This window comes from Acanthochromis polyacanthus, chromosome 10, assembly GCF_021347895.1.
Source record: "Acanthochromis polyacanthus isolate Apoly-LR-REF ecotype Palm Island chromosome 10, KAUST_Apoly_ChrSc, whole genome shotgun sequence".
Taxonomy (NCBI): domain Eukaryota; kingdom Metazoa; phylum Chordata; class Actinopteri; family Pomacentridae; genus Acanthochromis; species Acanthochromis polyacanthus.
Window position 1 is genome coordinate 22,623,665 of NC_067122.1, and position 21,001 is coordinate 22,644,665.

General features: G+C 40.7%; 2 protein-coding genes across 2 annotated transcripts; both read left to right on the plus strand.

Annotated features, from left to right (window-relative positions):
* The first annotated feature begins 2,123 nt into the window (after positions 1-2,123).
* On the plus strand, positions 2,124-11,943 carry hspa4b (heat shock protein 4b). The gene is made up of 19 exons (XM_022216381.2): positions 2,124-2,465; positions 3,076-3,133; positions 3,408-3,548; positions 4,344-4,466; positions 5,574-5,673; positions 5,803-5,936; positions 6,037-6,281; positions 6,398-6,474; positions 6,590-6,741; positions 7,167-7,273; positions 7,359-7,492; positions 7,717-7,901; positions 7,989-8,084; positions 9,258-9,413; positions 9,498-9,623; positions 9,728-9,835; positions 9,924-10,043; positions 10,150-10,311; positions 11,396-11,943. The coding sequence occupies exons 1-19, from the start codon at positions 2,359-2,361 to the stop codon at positions 11,597-11,599; spliced, it is 2,535 nt and encodes an 844-aa protein (XP_022072073.1). The 5' UTR covers positions 2,124-2,358; the 3' UTR covers positions 11,600-11,943.
* A 5,026-nt stretch (positions 11,944-16,969) lies between these two features.
* Positions 16,970-20,917, plus strand: gnpda1 (glucosamine-6-phosphate deaminase 1). The gene is made up of 7 exons (XM_022216413.2): positions 16,970-17,136; positions 17,308-17,435; positions 19,093-19,194; positions 19,286-19,468; positions 19,627-19,811; positions 20,042-20,216; positions 20,625-20,917. The coding sequence occupies exons 2-7, from the start codon at positions 17,312-17,314 to the stop codon at positions 20,684-20,686; spliced, it is 831 nt and encodes a 276-aa protein (XP_022072105.1). The 5' UTR covers positions 16,970-17,136; positions 17,308-17,311; the 3' UTR covers positions 20,687-20,917.
* Positions 20,918-21,001: the final 84 nt, after the last annotated feature.

The following is a 21,001-nucleotide window of genomic DNA, read 5'->3' on the forward strand; positions in this document are numbered from 1 at the left end:
TGGTTGGGCCAGTGTTGATTGAATTTGGGTGTCAAATCATTCATTTTCTTCCGCCTATCTGGGATCAGGTTGTGGTGGCAGCAGGTCATTCCAGATGTCCCTTGTCCCAGCAACACAACAGTCCTGTACAAAACCTACATGACTCTTGACCCTGCACCAATCTGCCCATCTCACGCTTTATTGTCCCATCACATCTACACTTGAGGCAGCAACTCGCCTCCATCCCAGAGCGAACAATCTACCGGCTTTGGGTTGCAAACTGTACCTTGTAAAACTGCAACACTGATTTGACAACTGAGAGTTTAGAATCCAAATTCAATGCTGGGTTTATTTGTTAAGCAACAAAAAATATTGAATTGCTTGAATCATTTGTAAGAGAATTTATTAATCCGAAGCATTTTTTGTGCAAAATATTGCTCTAAAAACTGCAAAATGGCACATAACTAGTATTTAGTAGAAAAGCAGTAGCATACAGTCATAGACAAAATTATTAGACCATTTTTGTTTACTTCAATTTCTTGTTCATTGCATTGCCTGGTACCACTTAATATATATGACCTGAAGAAACAATGAACATGACAAAAGTGCAGCTGATTATACTTTGTCCTATTTAACATGTTTAGGCTCAATTGTTTTCCCAGAGTATACAAGAGGATGTTTCATGTCATCAGCAGCACTGCACATGTGAAGGCCTAGAGTGGTTTCCTGCTTACATTCAAGCCGTAGCACAACTCCGATGTCAGCTCTCACATAATGCCTAAAAGAAAAGAATTATGTGAAGCCACAAAGGCAGCCATCTTGACACTGCAGGAAATTGGCATGAGTGAGAGACAGGTAACAAAAAAACTGAAGATTTTCAAGACAGTTCACTAAGAAAAAACAAGCCCAACATGGTACTACCAAAGTGATAGCTGGTCTCTGCAGGAAACGTCTTTCTACCCCACGAGATGACCGTCACTCATCCGTTCTTGTGTCAGGAATCGTCGTCAGACCTCCAGGGACCTTAAAAATGAGTGAACACTGTGGACAAATGTGACTTGTTTAGCAAGGACAGTTGGAAACCAACCTCTTGAAGCTGGTCTGAAGTCACACAGGACAGGAAGAAGCCCTTAAACAATGAAAGGCAGAGGAAAGCCTGGTTACTCTTTGCTGGGGATCTCAGTGATGGATCCAATTTTCAGGTGATGCCCACTCCAGCCAACTTACTGGTTAGTAGGAAGCCTGGAGAAACCTACAAACCAGACTGTCTTGCCCCTCCCTACAGTAAAGGGCGAAGGGCGAATGAACCAGGTCACGTACAGGGCTACTCTTGAAAACGGTCTTCTTCCATCAGCTGGAAAACTCTTTCCTGCCTCCAATGACTGGATTTTCCAACAAGACAATGCCCATTACCACAGGGCAAGATCAGTTAAAGCCTGGATGGAGAACCAGAACATTGGAACCATGTCTTGGCTGCTCAATCACCAGATCTAAATCCAACTGAAGACCTGTGGAAAATCATCAAATGCAAAATGGAGAACCACAAGCCCAAAAACAAAGCAAATTTGTTTGAATTTGTGCAACAGGAATGGGCTGCTGTGACAGAAGAACAACGTGAGAAGCCGGTGGAGAGCATGCCAAGGCGCATGGCTGCAGTCCTCAAAAACAATAGTTATATGATAAAGTACTAACTCCTGTGTGGATCATGTGACTAAAACAGATTAAAAAAAAACATGGAATGAATAAAAGCTGTTTTTGGAGGTACAATGCCATAGCTATTGATGGAAGAACTAAAATGATTTTAGTTATTATCAAGAAAACCAAGGAAAATGTCTAGATATCAGCTCTTAAATTAAACTCTTATGAGCTATTTTTGTTGTCATTATATTTGTCCAAAAAAATTACCTTTAGTTTTACCAGGCATTAAAATGAACAAGAAATTGAAGAAAACAAGGGTGGTCTGATATTGTTTCTATTATTGTATATCCACATATAAATTCATCCTGCCTTGTACATCACTGTCCTTACTATACCTTTAATATATCTATTTTTTTTTATCCTTATTAGACCCTTTCATTAGATATTATATACGTGCCGGTGTAACGATGACTGTGGCCAGTAGGTGGTGCAGGATAAGCGGCTCTAGCGGTTCCGCAGTCGGATGCTATTGGTCGGCGGACGGAGAGAAAATTCCTGAAGGCTCTCACGCATCTGCCGGCGCACCGCATGCTGCTGCTCAGCTTCATGGAACAAGAACAAGGGTGGATCACCGTCCGCTGACTGGAAGCCTCCCTAGCTGCTGCTGCTGTCACTTTTTAGCACTGAACCGTATTTCTGTTCTTCCTTGTAACTCCACGCTGTTGAGTTTAGCCAGCGAGGATGTCAGTCGTAGGTTTCGACGTCGGCTTTATGAACTGCTATGTAGCGGTAGCCAGAGCCGGAGGGATCGAAACTGTCGCCAACGAATACAGCGATCGATGTACACCGTAAGTCCGATTGGTCGCTTTATAATGTGTGATTTTCGCTGTTGTGTCTGCGCCGGTAGCGGACACACAGCGGAAACGAGTCCACCTTTGTTCATCATGATACACAGCGAAGCTAGCGTTGCTAGTTAGCATGCTAGCTGATTTCACAACAGGAAACAGCATGTGAGTGCTAAAGCTAACGCTAGCTGTCTTGAAATTATTGGATATACAAAAATGCCCGTGCCTTTTCTCAACACGAGAGACGTCTTATGGTGTCTTTTAGTAATGATACCGTCGAGATAGCCAAGAAACCGTTTACCGACCTGCCCGGTCAGGTGATGGATGTTTTACTGCGGGCATGAATGGGCGCATGATGGGAGGAGGCCGGATCCTGGCTGTCAAAACGGCTTGATCAGTCCATTGTGCTTAATGTTCACACCCTTAGTCACCAAAAAACACCAAAAAGAGAACATAAAATATATATTTACACATATTAAGGTTTCTAGCATGTTAAATGGTCTTCACCATGGTAACTTAGCAAGTTTTATAGGTTTGATTAGCCCGTACAAAGCTACACAACAGTAGAAAACCAGCTGTGATGAGAGAACTGACCTATGTTTTCTGTCTCTAGAGCATGTGTTTCTTTTGGACCCCGGAATCGGTCAATTGGTGCAGCTGCAAAAAGCCAGGTAGGTTTTCCTGAGGAGCTGATGATCACTAATGAACCTGACTAAAGAGGAATCTGTGTTTCATCAGTCTGTGTAGATTGTCGGTGATTCGGGTCCTGGCAATTCCTAGATCTTCAGGAAAAAGCAACTGGACTTTTCTTTGTTAGAACCAAAAAGAAGTATAATTGGATCAGTGTTTCCATAGTGCACGGTCTATAGAACAAGTCGTAAATTCCCATTTTGCATGGGCGTGCATGCTTTTAACAGCGTATCTTTCTTTTTCTCTGATAAATAGGTTGTCACAAACTGCAAGAACACAGTCCAAGGGTTCAAGAGGTTTCATGGCAGGGCATTTTCAGATCCCTATGTGCAGTGCCTCAAAAACAGCCTGGTCTATGATATTGCACAAATGCCTACAGGAACAACAGGCATCAAGGTAAGAGAAGAGCACTTGCCGTTAAATTGAAATGTTATGTTTAGTAATCTTTTCACAGACGGAGACACTGCATGTACTGCATAATTAATTAGAATTTCACTCTGCTCTCGCTCTCAGTGATCTGTAATACTAGTGGTTTCCATAAATTGTTCCAATGTGGCTGTTCTTAGCAATTAACAGCCTGTTAAAAAAGCAAAACCATCATCAGGTGCTGTAAAAGCGTTGGGCATATGAAGGGTTTAAAACACAGACTAGTTCAGCGTCTTAGTGACTCATCACAGTAGAAATAACAAAAAGAGGCTGCTTAAATCTGTTACTCTATGAAAATAGCATACTAGAAAAAAAATTACAAGAATGTATTGTTCATTCATTCATCAGACCTGACAGTGGCTAAAATCATGCAGAAGAACAGCTCTTTATTGCACCTGTGACATGGCACGTGTGCTGCGTAGAGTTGTGAAATGTCTGTGTCATCACAAGCTGAGCTCAGATAAAGTTCAAAATGCAGGTCTGATAGTACAGTGGAAGTGAAAGGAGTAATCAACTGGGGAGATGTTAGCTATAGACAGTACATGACACAAACAAGTCAAACTATACATGATTTATTATTTCAATTATCGATCAGATTACATTATGTTTACATTTAGTCATTGACAGACTTAGACATAGTTCAGATAAGTTATGTTTAATGAGAACTAGTGTCATTCACTCCTGCTAATTTTGAGCTGGAATGCTAGAGGCCATCTCCAACAACACAATAACCATCCTTTTGTGATGATGTGACTGTGACTGAAGGTGATGTACATGGAGGAGGAGAAGGTGTTCAGCATTGAACAGGTGACTGCCATGCTGCTGACCAAGCTGAAGGAGACGGCAGAGAACGCACTGAAGAAGCCAGTGGCCGACTGTGTGGTGTCTGTAAGTATGGCGTCCTTGAGCGCCTACACTCCCCTGCTCCACCCAGACTGGTGTTTCCATTTATGCTGCCTCATTAAAGCTGTCCTAAATCGACAGCTCCTCCAACAAGTTAAGAAAATAACACGGAAAGTCTGAGAGAAACGGCAGAGAATCACTGAATGTAAACATAAAATACACTGAATTGATTTTGTCCTCGCAGGAATACACGACTTTCAGTTGTGAATCGGAAATTGCAAATAGGTTATCTATATAATTCGACAAAATATGTTGAGCTGGACAGTTCAGTCTTTGACCTTGATTTTTTTTTTGAAGTCATGATTGAATGAAATTAACATGATGTCACATTTGACTTTATAATGCGTGATTCAACATTTTGCAACAGGAAGAAAAGCAGAGTTTGTCCAACATCTCGGAGAAGTAAAGAAAGCATACTTATAGTATGACAGTGAGCACAAAACAGTTTTTTGGTTTCATTTTGTTTCGAATGCTTCAGCAAGTTTAACCAATGGAATTCTTTTGATAATATCAGAAACTCTAAATCAGTATTCTTTATGTTGACAAAGGAGCTTCTTCAGACTGGAACCACATTCCTCATCCAGGCCTGAGTCCTACTCGTGTAACACCTGCGCATGTCGCCACACTGTGAGCAGTGGTCAGATTAAACCCGAAATGAGCATTTTGTTTCTCCACAAATTAGCAAACGTATACAGAGTCAGCCAAAAGGATATATGCACACATCAGGAAAAGACAAGCTTGCAAAAATATGTCTATACAATATTTTTGGCCGACTCTGTAGATAATTGATTACGAAGAGATGATTAACATGAATAAATGTTAAGTTTGAGTCCAACCTCTGGAGTTGCTAGACCATGGCACTAATCATATTGATATCTAGTTCACCGTGCGATATCTCATCTTTAACAAGGGCCACTGTTTTCTTCCAATTATCATTCGATGTTTATGCGCTAATAAAGATGAGTAGATACGCATCAGTGCAGCTCTAATCAGCAGTGTGGTTCCACCTACCTTTGAGCTCACTAGAGTTCTAGTCAGTCACGATAATTGTCCCTAAAAAATCCATTTCAAATGCTCTCTTGTTGTGTCCAGGTTCCCTGCTACTACACTGATGCTGAGAGGAGATCTGTGGTAGATGCTGCTCAGATTGCTGGACTGAACTGCCTGAGGCTTATGAATGAGACAACTGCAGGTCTGTACGAGGAAGCACACATTACTGATTATTATAATGGCTCTGCTCAGACTAACATTAGTCATAAACTGCATGTTTAAAATTGATTTCATCCTGTACTTGATTAATAATTTATCATTTTTCCTCCAGTTGCATTGGCGTATGGAATCTACAAACAGGATCTCCCTGCTCCTGAGGAAAAGGCCAGGAATGTGGTGTTTGTGGACCTGGGTCATTCCGGATACCAGACGTCAGTGTGTGCCTTTAATAAAGGCAAACTTAAGGTGAGTGGATCAGATCTTCACGCTACACATGCTTTAACAAGATCAGTGGCTTGGCTTCGTTCCCACAACTATCTGCTGACCTCTTCTCGCTTCTGCTCAGGTCCTTGCTACAGCCTGTGACCCAGAGTTGGGCGGAAAGGATTTTGATGAGGTACTGGTCAAGTATTTCTGTGAGGAATTTGGCAAGAAGTACAAGCTGGATGTCAAGTCAAAGCCCAGGGCTCTGGTCAGGCTCTACCAGGAGTGTGAAAAACTGAAAAAGCTGATGAGTGCCAACTCGTCTGACCTGCCGCTTAACATCGAGTGCTTCATGAATGACGTCGATGTCTCTGGAAAGCTGAACAGGTAGACCAACAAGAAATAAGATGCTGCATTTTGTGCTCATCTTTCATATCTGCTGCGTGCTATTTTTGCATTCCCATTTAAAGCTCAACTCATGTTTGATTGTCCTCTTGCACAAGGGGCCACTTTGAGGAGATGTGTGTGGATATTTTGGCCCGAGTAGAGCCCCCTCTGCAGAGTCTGTTGGAACATGCCAGTGAGTTTATTTATTGTAATTTCTGTTCCTTTCTTTGCTGTTGGCGTAATCCAGGAACATAACGGGCTTACACTGTGTGCCGTAGTGACCGAGTGTCTTTTTTCCCCCCAATAAGAACTGAAAAAGGAAGACATCTATGCAGTTGAGATAGTCGGTGGAGCTTCCAGGATCCCAGCCGTCAAAGAGAGAATCAGCAAATTCTTCGGGAAGGAACTGAGCACCACACTGAATGCTGATGAAGCTGTGGCAAGAGGATGTGCTCTGCAGGTATATCACAATTTGGCTTTAAAATTGGTTTCCACTCCTCTCATGGTTTACCAGGAAATGAGCACTTGTTCACCACTGACAACTTTAACGTATTAAAAAAAACTAATATGCTTTCCAGTATAAAGATATCGAGCTAAATGTTGCTTAGGGAAAGCATTGTGGACAAAAAAAAAAGAGAGAAAAAAACCTCTCCAAACCAGGGCACTCCTTAGATTAAAATGTCTTTATTATGTTGACATGTCGTAGCTGGATCATTAAGAGGAAGCCCACATGTAGCAGCTTGTCCCTTCTTTGGTGTATCCTGCTAATCTTTTGCTATAATTTTTAGCATCTGTTTACACCTGGAGATAGATTTTTTTTTTTAATTAGTCTTTTTAAAAGTTGTCACTGCAGCTTTAATTAAAACAATGTTTATTTCTCCACAGTGTGCTATACTGTCTCCTGCCTTCAAAGTCCGTGAATTCTCCATCACAGATGTCGTTCCATATCCCATCTCTCTGAAGTGGCACTCTGCTGCAGAGGAAGGTCTGAGGTAAAAAGGAGAAGCCTTTTGTTTGCTTTCTTTTCCACCGTCTTAAGTCGTTATTATTTAATGGAATTCAAATGTTATGTTGCAGTGATTGTGAGGTATTCCCTAAGAACCATGCAGCACCTTTCTCCAAAGTGCTGACCTTCTACCGGAAAGAGCCTTTCTCTTTGGAGGCCTACTACAATTGCCCTAATGAGCTGCCTTACCCTGATCCCACTATTGGTAAGAAACAAACCCCCAGCAGGTAGAAAGAAGTCCATAATGTGTTGCTTACGTGTCCAAAAAACACAGCGAGTTTAGCATCCTGTTATGTTTTGGTTTGCCTGCCAGTGTTCTCTCTCTCTTTCTTTCACTGACCTCTTACTGACTTAAAGTGCTAATATTAACATCAGAAGGTACAGCCGAGCTGTTTTTCCTTCTTGATGTTTATTACTGTTTTCTTTCAGGTCAGTTTCTGATCCAGAAGGTCGTTCCGCAGGCATCTGGAGAGAGCTCCAAGGTGAAGGTTAAGGTGCGGGTGAACATTCACGGTATCTTCAGCGTGTCCAGCGCCTCCCTGGTTGAAGTGCAGAAGTCTGATGAGACAGAGGAACCCATGGAAACAGAACAGGCCACTGAAAAAGACGGAGAGGTACTTCAGCCGCAATAGAACCATGTTCCTGTTTGTGCTTCCCTTTGAGGCTTTAAACATGTCTGATTTTGTTTTGGACCTCTACAGAGCAAGATGCAGACTGATCAGGATGAGCAGCAGGCTCAGGGAGATGCTCAGAAAGAGACGGAGGAGAAGGCACCACGTGAGAATGAAGAGATGGAGGTACGATGCTCATTACATTTTCAATTACTGCTGCTACCTTTATGTTTGTGACTGTAGAAGTTTTTACTGCAGTGCAAAATGCATTCTGGAGCCCCTTTGTCACTGCCATAATCAGCAAGGTTTACAATAATGCACTGCTGCTGTCAGCTGAGGTGTGTTTATTGAGAATTGTTAGTTTTCTCAGATTGTGTCTATTTGGTTAAGGAGTATCAACAAAGTAAGAATTTCATTGTACAGTGTAACTGACTGGTTTGTGTACATATGACAAAAACCCTCTTCAGTCTTTTTGTATAAAATATGCAGTTAATAGTTCAACAAAATACTCCACAATAACATCTATATTCGCAAAACTTTCAATGTGTGTCTTTATCCTTATGTATGTGATTTAAGACAGACAGTGGAAACACAACAACCAATTAACACAACCAATTACTGCCTCACAAAGAAGTGACTTGGCGCCTAATTGCATCTGGAAGGAAAATTTTGTGTATGACCAAAATCTGTTTGATGCAGAGAAAACGCATCAGATTAAGTAAATCAGAGGTTCTCAAACTTATCTTTATCCGAGATTAGACGTCAGCTCTTACTGGTAATTTCAAATAAACTTATATTGAAGTTCAAGACAGTCAGAATACATTTGAGTCCAGCAGAACAAAGAGGACTGTTGGTTTGTAATCAGCTGCATCAGTGCGGCCCCCGATTTCACCATAAGCTTCGTATCTCTTAACTGAACTGCTGCAAAACTGACACCAGTGTAGCCCACTCTGACACATTTTTCCATTTACGCTAGTTGTACAAATTGCATACTGGACAAGAGAAGACATTCTGTATCTGCAACTTAGGAGCTCATAGCAAATTCTCTGGTGTAACTTTATTGCATGAACCCAGCAGCAGCAGCAGCACTGTGAAGCTGTTAATGTTGCCATGACAACAATGTCAATAATGGAGAAATAAGCCATAATAAAACCACCCTCATCTACAGCTCCACTGTGTATTCAACATCAATAGAAAATGTGTCTGAAAATGGAAAACATTACCCTTCATAACATTCATAAAGCTGGATACAGCTGGGTCTAGATGGACTTGCAAACCGACGTGTATGTGGACTTTGAGAAGCCTTGAAGTAGATATTTATGCGTCCGTGATACTTTGAATCTTCTCTGACCTTTTCAGACCAACACAGAAGAGGGCAAAAGCGAGAAGAAGTCCGACCAGCCCCCACAAGCCAAAAAGCCCAAAGTCAAAACAAAAGTGCTGGAGCTTCCGATCGAGAACAGTCCACAGTGGCAGCTAGCGGACGACATGCTCAACCTTTTTGTAGAAAATGAGGTGAATATATTTAAACACGATAAATCCTGCCCTCAGATTGCCGTCTTATTCGGCACTGACAACTGCCGTTTGGACTCTCCTCAGGGTAAGATGATCATGCAGGACAAGCTGGAGAAAGAGAGGAATGACGCCAAGAACAACGTAGAGGAGTACGTGTACGACATGAGGGACAAACTACACGGGATGCTGGAGAAGTTTGTCAGTGAATCTGTGAGTGAACAGTCACTTCTGACTCGTCTTGAAAAGAAAACTTCTCATCACTGCACAGCAAATTCAATGTTAATTCACATGTTAAATTATTCCTCTGCTTGTAGGACCGAGATGCTTTGTCATTAAAGCTGGAGGACACTGAAAACTGGCTGTATGAAGATGGAGAGGACCAACCCAAACAGGTGTACATTGACAAACTGGCAGAGTTAAAGGTAAATAGCGGCCGTGCAATTTTATCTCGTCATTTTGATTCGTTGCTCATTTGATCTGTTTCACTGACATGTGCTTTGTGCTCTACAGAAACTTGGCCAGCCCATCCAGGAGAGGTATGCAGAAGCTGAGGAGAGACCTAAAGTGTTTGAGGAGCTGGGAAAGCAAATCCAGCAGTACATGAAATTTGTTGAAGCCTATAAAATGAAGGTAAAATGTTTTCTCAGAACTTTGCATCAGAATAGCACTGATCGAGATGATTCCTGTCGTTGCAGTAAATGGTAACACTGCGTCTGCGATTCACTTTCATTTGCAGGAGGAGCAGTATGACCATCTAGATGAGGCAGACGTCACAAAAGTGGACAAACTGGCCAGCGATGCAATGATGTGGATGAACAGCAGCATGAACCAGCAGAGCAAGCAGAGCCTGACTGTGGATCCCTCCGTCAAGGTCAAAGACATTCAAGCAAAAACAAGGGTAAGAATGTGTAGGTGAACTCGAATGCAGGAAGTTTAAAATGGAGGTTTTTAGAAGTCCGCTGCATGTGGCTGGTGAATACATTCTGTTACTGCTGTTAAACTGGAATGTAATTGGACAGCTGCTGTGAAATCAGCTATAAATATCACATATTTTATCAAATAATAACGATAAACTAGCTTCAGGTGCACAAGCAGTATACGAGATTTCTGAAGTGTCAAGGCAGATATGTTTGCAGGAATTGAAATAGTCGAATAATTCCCTCAGAGGTTGGTCTACATGAAGTAATGAGTTAATATGAATGTGATGGCTGTGATTCTTCACATTCTATAGTGTTCTTTGCATCAGTGCTGTCTGTACTGTAATTATTTAGTGGGCAAGGTCAGTATTTCTTTGGAACAAGTCACTCGGTACGCTTACATGAGACCTTTAATTCCTCTTTAATTCGGAATTAAAGTTAATTCCGCTTTAAAATGCCCATGTAAACACTTAATTCCGAATTAAAAAGTTAATTCTGAATAGACTACCTGGTTTATTCTGATGTTAATTCCAAATAAACTAATTCCTGTGTGCGCTCTATTCATGTATACAGTTATTTCCGCTTTAGTTAAATCCGGTCATTCGGCGCATGCTTGGCTCCTCACGTAGTGATGATGTAGCGACATACATGTTCTGCGACCTTACTGGTACAACAGAAGTAGTACGCCGTTGTCGAGTTGCTGTTTCAAAACGACAATAAAAAGCAAAGCGAAAAGCGTGCTTATTAGTTGTTCCGCCATGTTGTTGGGGAAAAGAAGTGCCACGGCAAATGGAGTTGTTTTCTTCCAGTAAACAGGGATACATCACGTCCACTCCCTGTCCAATCAGAATCCTTTCTAACATCCAAGCGTTGCAGGGTAATTAAGAAAGAGGAATAAATGTGCGGTCCTTGTCAACCTTAATTTGGAATTAATATTTCCATGTAAATGCGAAGCACAAAACTTTAATTCCGAACAAGTTAATTCCAAATTAATAATTCCGAATTTAAAAACTTCATGCAACCATACCAAGTATTTCATTCTTTATTCTTTTTATAAACTTCCAGGAGCTGTTCTCTGCTTGCAACCCCATCGTGACCAAGCCCAAGCCCAAGGTGGAGCTTCCCAAAGAGGACACGCCTGCAGAGCAGAACGGGCCTGTCAACGGACAGGACAAACCCCAGGAAGAAACTGCAGACAAGGGCACCGAGAGCACAGGCAATCCCACCTCAGAAACCACAGAAAGCAAGCCTGAAATGGACCTTGATTAAAGCAGCCTCACGCCCCCTGAAGCAAAGCTGAATGGGAGCTGATTGTTTCAGATTGAGATGCAGCCTGGCTGTTTAACAGAGCCGGTGAAGTGTTTCAGGAACTGCACTACACAGTCTAAAAGCAGGCAGGGTGTTTAGCACCCTGAGCCCAGCTCCTGGTGGTATCTCTGTCTGATGACATAGCATGCCCTCTCTCTTTCTGGATGACATAAATCAAAAGCCAGCTGCAATAATTCTGTTTGACAATGAGCGCTGTACACATGATGGTATTTATTTCTGTTGTGTGCTCTGTAAGTGTTCTGGTCTGTGTCACAATATGGTTTTAATAAAGTTATTGAAATTCACTTGGGCCATCTTTATTACTTTGGCCTGGCAGTGCAGCAGCTACCAATAATGGGAGTTTATTTTTGTCTGACAGAGAACCGGTTCAGTTCTTGTTTGCCCACCAGTTCCATTTGTGGCCCACAGAACCAAATACTCAAGTCTGGGAGGTCACGGTTTTGGGTAACTCTTGCAAATTCTGCATAAAATTTGCTTTTCTGAGGAGATGCTTTGAGTTTCTACCAAAGTTCAGCTGATGTCCATGTGGACTCCACAGTTTATTTCAACATTTTACCTGTTTTATAGACACTCCCTCACAACAAAGATGTCATCATGAATCTGAAGCCAATATCTTAGGTTCTGGACACAGATGTTCTAAAGCAGAGACTCGCCACTCAAAGAATGCTGAACGGAAATTCATAGGAGAGTTGCATAACGCTATAGATAGCGGTTGTATGACACATTCCTCCCCTTCCTCCAAGAAAGCCAATTGTCTAGTTCTACAGAATGTGCTGAATAAGCAAGAATAATGAGGAAACAACCAGCCAATCATGTCCTCACACTGACACAAGCATGGTGTCATGAAACTGTGCATACAAAGCAAACCTTTTAAGTGTTTTTCACATCATATTTGACTGAAAATTCTGTGCATGCAATCTTTCTTTCTCAGTGACCATAGAAATTGCAGTTAGGGTTCTCAACATTTTGTAATGGGTACCAGATTTTGTTTGCCTGAAAAACCTGCCTGGGATGTTGTCAAAGTGGCTGTTCAGTGATGTTTTGTTTTGATCCCAAACCTCATCCGCAAACTCTTACTAGACTTCCATTTCATCTGTCGCACCTATGGGAATTTAAGGGGTTTGATAGAATGACAAATTAACCAATACAAACAGACAAATACTACTTTTGGACAGAAAGTTTAAGGACATGGGTAAATAATTATACGTGTCAAGTGAAATTCAGACTTGTGATCCTAGGAACAGCCATAAAGAGGACCCTGTCATTCATTTAACAGAATAAAATGCTGTACAATACAAAGTAGTACACATAACTGATGTAATAAACATCTGACTTTGGTTATGGTTCAGATCATTCGGACTTAATTCCCCCCATGTTTTAAAATCTTGACTACAGGCCTTGTGTCTAGTAAGTTTGAATGACTCATATTAAGTCTTTGATAAATGACTTAAGTTACATGTGAATAATAATTTCTTCTAGGATGAATAAAGTAGATCTTATCACTGAATATACGGGTAAGTAAAATTATGGATGAGCTTGTAAAAGACGAGTTACAGTCCTGGACATCTAAGGCTACATCCCTTTTATGACTCGCGCTGAAACTATTCATCTGTCATTCCAACCTATACTCGCATATAAAAGATATTGTACTGTTTATCTGATCTGTTTATGCATATCGAAAATGCATAAACAGATCTCTGTAAGGTCAAGGTTTTATGACTGGGATTTTTTTCCATTTCACAGTCTCACAACAGGATACATGCAGCAGTGACATTATTGTGTGTATTGAGGCATACAAGCAGAACACAACCTCATTATCAGAACATAGCATAAAGTTACACACATTCTGTTGCCTTACTGTAAGTTGCTGTAGTTAGGTAAAGCTATCATTAAGCTGTGGACAGATTTTTTGTAAGGTACAGAGACAGCAGATTTGGTGTGAGTATTACTTATTTAATTTGGGTGTTATGTGACTTTATCTGTGAACCTTTTTCCTGAACCAGCACTTACAGAAGGGTACCAACATTACAGTTAAATAACATAGATGGAAACTAGTATTTGCAAGGCACACCTTCACGTGATTATAGCTCTATAAATCATAAATTAGTCTAATTCCACAGTTATTTCTGCTATTCCTATGGGCTAAACACATGAAGAATGTGGGATAACATTAACTTGCCAGTGTCTCACTCTTCTTAATTGTTTTACAATAATGTACTCTGAAAGAACCTGAAAATGCTGCAATGATCAGGTTTAGATCTAAAGGCTGAACTAGGCTAAGTCCACAACGTTTCCATATCCAAACCACCCCTCCGGTTACCATCCAGGACTGTTTACTGAAAATGTGCTCCTTTGCTGTCGCCTAGCAACCCGAGGCTAGAAGCGCGGAGTTTATGGGAAAGAAGCCTCTAAAAACGTTCAAACTTGTTTGTACAAAGACACACGGCCGAAAGCTGTAAGCCATCCAACAAGGCGTTCTTCATTATTTAAATACGCCTTAAGGGCGCAGCTACGTTTCGTGCCTTCAGTCCTCCAGTCAAAAAAACCACTTAGTTAGCATCAGAGCTAATGCTAGTTAGCTTTAGAGCTAATGCTAGTTAGCTTTAGAGCTAATGCTTGTTAGCTTCAGAGCTAATGCTAGTTAGCTTTATGGGTGAACGTCATCTCCGCGGTGAGCACGACGCTGAAGTTAGCTTCTGATTCACAGTGAAGAGCAAAAGTTAAGGGAAACGAGTGGAAAAACAACGGGAGTCTCCTTTTCCCCCACAGTTACATGCTGCCTCTGACATCTTCGGTAAATCCACAACGTTATTTGAAACCCATCCTGAAATTGTGAAACCTTGATTCTATTTTTGAAAATGTTGCAAAGTGCATCGTTTTCCTTCACATCTGGACCGACCAGGACTAGACCTCTACAGCCAAAATAGAGTGGTTAAATCTGGATTAGGTTTTACCTGAAAGACTAAAGATTGTTTAAAACATAATCGATTGTTAAAACATTTCTTATGGTTGTGGAAATACAAAAAAGGAGACTTTACTGTTATTTCTTTTTCTTATATAGACCTTAAAGACCAGACCCAGAGCTAAAAATTTATTTATACTGGTTGAGTTTGAACTTTGTTGTCCTACAGGAGGTAAAGACTTATTGCTGTGAAAATGCAAAATACAAAGATATCATTGGGTTTTTTTTCTTTCTTTCTTTTTCCTGTGTGGATCACATTCCACCAGGACCCGATCTAAAATCGCCTCACACCCACTGGACAAATTTGGACTAGACTGCTCTACAAAAGCAGTCTCTGCTGATTTGTTGGACATTTTTACTGTTTGTGAAAATGCAAAATAGAAGTTTACATTTATTAGACCAGCTACTGTTTTAAAACCACTATATGTAGACTGATCAAATCTTAACTAATCAGAGTCTCTGATTTGGAAAAACCTTTGTTACATTTGTGAAAATACAAATTACAATGCAAAATTCACATGTAGAACATTTAGACCTGGTCCAGATCTAAAACTGCTACATGTAGACAGATCAAATCCCAACTATAGATTCTTTAAAACACAGTCTCAGATCTCCATCACTGCTGATGAAACTACTTTACATACTGGACATTTTACATTCCAAACATCATTCATTTTTTGTGTAATTTGCACATTTAAGCACATTCTCATTTGCACATTTGTGTATCACTCTTGTATATTCTGTTGATTGTTTTCTATATTCTATTTAATATATTTTTCATTTCATTTTATTTTACCTTCACTTCATACCCTACCCTACTATGTAATAAAATAGAATAGAACAGGTTTTTATTGTCACCGTTACAAAAAAAAAAACCCCAATGAAGATCAGTTTGGCACTCTATGTATTAGCAGCAATAAAATCTAAATTATATAAAGCAATAATAAACACAGTTTAAAATACATATAACCAAAATATATACAAAAGAGCAAATATGGACCACAGATATGAACAATATAAAACCACAAATATGTACATATATGGAGGGAGGGAGGGATGGGTTTTAAATGTTGTAAAGCACTTTGTGTTGCATTTTTAACTGTAGAAAAAGTGCTCTATAAAGTTTGTTTTTGATTGATAAATATTATAATTTAGCATAAACATTGCACTTGTAGGCATGTGATATGATCATTCAGGGGGGAAGGAGCAGACATTTGACAGCTTGAAGATAAAAGCTGTTTGAGTCTGCTGGATTTGACTCTAAGCGTCCTGTAACGTCTACCTGAGGGGTGGGAGGAGAACAGAGAGTGTCCTGGGTGTGAGGGGTCTCTGGTGATTCCCCTGGCTTTCCTCTGAAGTCTGCCACTGTAAATGTCTCTGAGGGGAGGTAGTGTGGTCCCAGTCACCCACTCTGCTGCTCTCACCACTGGTTGCAGGTCCTTCCTGTCCTCTGCAATGCAGCAGCTAAACCACACAGTACAGCAGTAGGTCAGTAGGCTCTTAGTGGTGGAGCGATAGATGTTTGTGAGCAGTTTTTGGGGGTGATGAGCCTCACGCAGCTTCCTGAGGAAGTACAGTCTCTGTTAGGCCCCCGCCCTCCACACCTGGTGTGAGATGTGGGTGGACCATGTGAAGTCCACAGAGATGTGCTCTCTACCCTCTGCGTTTGCTTTGATCTCCTGAAGTCCATGATCATCTCCTTGGTTTTTTCCGGTGTTGAGATTCAGGTTGTTATGGCGACACCATCGCCGCAGATCCTTGACCCTGTAGGTTGATTCATCGTTGTCTCTAATCAGTCCTATGAAACCCAGTTTCATTTTAAAAACCTTTCTTCCTATTTATATTATAGTATTCCATGTTGTCTTATTGTTTACCCCTTTATTGACTATCCATGCTGCTGTAACAACTTAATTTCCCTCCGGGGATTAATAAAGTCAGTCTTAGTCTTAGATTTATGAAGCCTTTATTGTATTTGTGAAAATACAAAAGAATTACATTCCACTGCTTTTTCATACCTACATTGAAACAGATTGTCATTGTGCACACTATCTTTTGAAAGACTATTTATTCTTTCTGGCATAATCTAGACCAGCTTTGGCTAGTCTACAGACCTGCTTTAATGTGTTCCCGATGTGTAAGAAAAACAGCTGTGAAATCTCCATTTTTGCATCTTCACAAATCAGAAGAAAAATTTCAAATATGAAAGTGGGGTTAGACAGCACTAATGGTTTACCCCTAAGGTTTGAAACGGTTTCAGACCATTAAAATGTTATAAAACACAGAGAATCTGCCACTTAGTGCTGCAACTTCAGCTTCCCTCAACTTCCCCCTTAATCGCTCAATCTGAGTCTAACTTCAGCCTCCCTCGCTGTTTGGATCCTACAGAAGTCACATGATCCGTCCAGATCCTGTCTGTTCCGACTAAAAGCTGTCTGCATTAAGTACTTTTTGTGTGTTTTCTTTTCAGGAAAGCAACACACAGTAGTGCTCAAGCTGTGCGGTGTCTGTTTAAACTGTGAGTGTTTTCTTCAGCTTGTCTTCTGACAGCGCTTCTCTTTTCCTGTTTCTGGGTGATCTAGTTATCTTGATGAGTCTAAAGTCTGGTTTAGGTGTGCTTATATGCCGATTACCTGCAGGCTGAACTCACTGAGACGAGCGAACCGTGTCTCTTTCTGTCTTCCTGCAGCACCATGAAGCTGATCATCCTCAACGACTACGACCAGGCGAGCGAGTGGGCTGCAAAGTACATCAGAAACAAGATTTTATTGTTCAGACCTGGACCCAGCAGATATTTCACCCTGGGACTCCCCACAGGTAAGAGGAAAGCAGCAATAATCCATCTTTATTCACATTTCAGTGAATTCGCTCTAGTCACATGTCTCCTCCCACATCTGCTGATTCAGTGTCAGGAAAAGTGTTGAGTAATCCCTTAATGGAAAACTTTTTAATCCTTTAATAGACAAATGTGAATTTCTGTATAAATATTACTAAGAGGATTATTACCATTTCACCAAAAGTACAAAAATAAGCTAGTGTCTCGTTTCTTCATGCAGATTGGGAGTTTAAAGAGTACACTACCGTTCAAAAGTTTGGGGTCACCACGGCAATTTCAGGTTTTCACATGAGAACTCGCACTTTTATTCATCTGCTAACATAATTGCACAAGAGTTTCCTCATCATTAATCAGCCTTTCAACACCATTAGCTGACTTAATGTAGCATTAGAACACAGGAGTGATGGTTGCTGGAAATGTTCCTCTGTACCCCTATGGAGATATTCTATAAAAATCAGCCACTTCCAGCTAGAATAGCCATTTACCACATTAACAATGTCTAGACTGTATTTATGATTCATTCATTGTTGTCTTTGTTGACAAAAACTGCTTTTCTTTCAAAAATAAAGACATTTGCAAGTGACCCCAAACTTTTGAACAGTATGTACCAGACATTAAGATTTATTGACATTATATGGTTGCCACATTAAAAACAACCAACAAAAAAAGGAAGGAGATTGCACTCTCTTTTTTTCAAATCTTGACCATATTAGACCAAGTCCAAATCCAAACCACTGCATTTGGACCAGTCAGATCTGGACCTGTCTGTCCTACAAAACCCTAAAGCTAAACCCTAAAGCTAAAATGACTGCATATAAACTGTTCAGATCTCGACTACATTTTCGTACAAGGACTTAATAGTCTTAAAAAGATATTCTCCGATTTGTGAAACTTTCATTACATTAGTGAACATGTAAAAAAACAAAAAAGTGAAGATTCCAGTGCATTTTTTCACATGCACACCAAATTACAGCAGGTCCAAATCTAGAAACCACTGTACTTTAATGGGTCACAGCTGCATGAGATTCTCCCCAAGAGACTAAAGACTCTTTAAACACAGGCTCTGGGGACAAAAGTTTCCAAAATTCTGTTTGCAAAAATGCTAAAAAAGGGGAAATTGCAGTCCTTGGACCACATTAACGCAGGTCGTGATCTAAAATCACAATCAATGGACTGGTCAGATCTGGAGTACAGAGGCTAAAGACTGTTTAAAACACAATTTATGATATTTGAAACCATTTTTATATTTGCAAACATGCAGCAGAAGGAAGATTTCACTTCTTATTTTCACATTTAGACCACGTTGGAGCTAAAACTACAATATATAGATGGGATAAATCTGGACTAGATTGTTCTACACAAAGTAAAACACAAAAAACAAGCTCATATCTGTAAAACCTATTTAGTTTGTCTCATGTCTCCCTGCAGGTTGGGAGTTTTAAAGTACATAAACACCAGAGTTTTAGGTTTTATGACATTATGTGTTCTGCATTCAAACTTTATGTTGCAAAGAGTCCTGAGTTTAACAGATTATAGTGTAAAAGTAGAGTAATGTCACAAAACAGAGCAGAAGTACTGTTCCTGAATAAATGAGCACTTAGTTTTCACTGTGTTGATTTGAAGTTTCTTTGTCTTCAGGAAGCACTCCTTTAGGTTGCTACAAGAAACTGATTGAATACTACAAGAATGGAGAAATCTCCTTCCAGTATGTGAAGACTTTCAACATGGATGAATATGTTGGTAAGTCTTAATCGGTCTTTATCTCAACACATCCGAGGATTCTTTTAAAGCTGTGATTTTGCAGAAGTAACTGCCATCGTCTCCTTGACAGGCCTTCCCAGAGATCACCCTGAGAGCTACCACTCCTTCATGTGGAACAACTTCTTCAAGCACATAGACATAAAAGCAGAAAACGCCCACATTCTCGATGGCAACGCAGCCGACCTGCAAGCAGAATGTGAAGCCTTTGAGGAAAAGATAACAGCTGCCGGGGGGATTGAGCTGTTTGTGGGAGGTCAGGAGGTCACAGGGCTTTGAGTGAAAATACTGTAACCAGTGACACAGTTACTACACATTTCAGATCTGTGCTCTGTGTTGCTCTGGTGTTTATTGATGATGCCGTCCTGATCGAATCAATAATGTAACTAAACCGCTCCTCCTGCGCCGTTTCAGGTATCGGACCTGATGGCCACATTGCCTTTAATGAGCCTGGTTCCAGCCTGGTTTCAAGGACGAGAGTTAAGACCCTGGCAAAGGACACGATCATGGCCAACGCCCGATTCTTTGATGGAGATCTCTCCAAGGTTCCCACCATGGCGCTGACTGTGGGAGTGGGAACTGTCATGGATGCAAAAGAGGTTTGAGCCTGGTGTCCTGTTGCTTGTGTTTTGCTTCTGTTGCTTTGTGTTTCTGCAAAAGCACAAATGTACCACATGTAAGGAACAGTTACTTTCCGACCAGATTGTGCTGAAATGCAGAACAGCACATTGCTCAGGGATCTTTTCATCTTTCTGATACAGCAAATAAACACTAACAGCAAGTTGCTCCATCACACAGGCCACAGGTCACATCTTCAATTTCTTCTCAGGTCATGATTCTCATCACTGGAGCGCATAAGGCCTTTGCTTTGTACAAAGCTATAGAGGAAGGTGTGAATCACATGTGGACAGTGTCTGCATTCCAGCAGCACCGGCAGACGGTTTTTGTTTGTGATGAAGATGCCACCCTGGAGCTGCGGGTCAAAACTGTGAAGTACTTCAAAGGTGAGAAAAAATAAATCACAAAGCAACATACATAGTTACTGTGCTTACCAAGGATGAACTAGATATATTTCTGTCATCATAAATTGCAGACCAACTTGCATTAGGAAAAAAATCCTTCAGTAGACTGTAGCTGGACTTCTCTTTTTGGTTACTGAAGATGTTTCACCTTTTTATTGAAGAGATTTCTTCAGTTTTGAGATTGAACTGAACTGAAGAAACCTCCTATTTGGTTCTTTTCAAGAACCTTTATTTGGTTCTTTTCAAGAACCAAATAAAGAAAAGTCCAGCTGCATTCTGCTGAAACTCTTAGGATTTCCACGACCTGAATAACTGAGAATCTACACAGACATTAAGGAAAAACATTTGCAAAATGAATCACTGAAAACATGCTGAGTCTTCTTTCCACAGGGATGATGCATGTGCACAACAAGCTGGTAGAGTCCCTTCCACAGGAGCCTAAGAAGAACTGAGGGGATCTTTTACAAGCTATATGGATTCTCAAGGCATTTTCTAAAAAGAGTTTACACTCCAATGATTGTCTTTTTCCTTTGGTGGAGATCAAGCAGTGCTTGGAGTTACCACAACTCATCTTCATAGACATAATTAGTGCGGATCTAGAGCAGACTGTCAAGTTTTCAACTGATTGTTCACACAGCTGTCATTCTCATTTGTTCTTTGTAATAAAGTGAGCTTGATTTGTACATATCGTCTGTTTTGTGTCAGTGCTGTGGTTTTCAGCCTGTATTGTTAATCACATGACAACATGGAACAACTCATGTTGCATT

Excerpts from the sequence above, each read along its gene's own strand:
- gnpda1 (XM_022216413.2), top strand. The coding sequence starts at position 17,312 with ATGAAGCTGATCATCCTCAACGACTACGACCAGGCGAGCGAGTGGGCT. Across the intron at positions 19,195-19,285 it reads CAACATGGATGAATATGTTG|GCCTTCCCAGAGATCACCCT; the intron begins GTAAGTCTTAAT and ends TCTCCTTGACAG. Across the intron at positions 19,812-20,041 it reads CTGTCATGGATGCAAAAGAG|GTCATGATTCTCATCACTGG; the intron begins GTTTGAGCCTGG and ends ATTTCTTCTCAG.
- hspa4b (XM_022216381.2), top strand. The coding sequence starts at position 2,359 with ATGTCAGTCGTAGGTTTCGACGTCGGCTTTATGAACTGCTATGTAGCG. Across the intron at positions 10,044-10,149 it reads TTGAAGCCTATAAAATGAAG|GAGGAGCAGTATGACCATCT; the intron begins GTAAAATGTTTT and ends TTTCATTTGCAG. Across the intron at positions 10,312-11,395 it reads ACATTCAAGCAAAAACAAGG|GAGCTGTTCTCTGCTTGCAA; the intron begins GTAAGAATGTGT and ends ATAAACTTCCAG.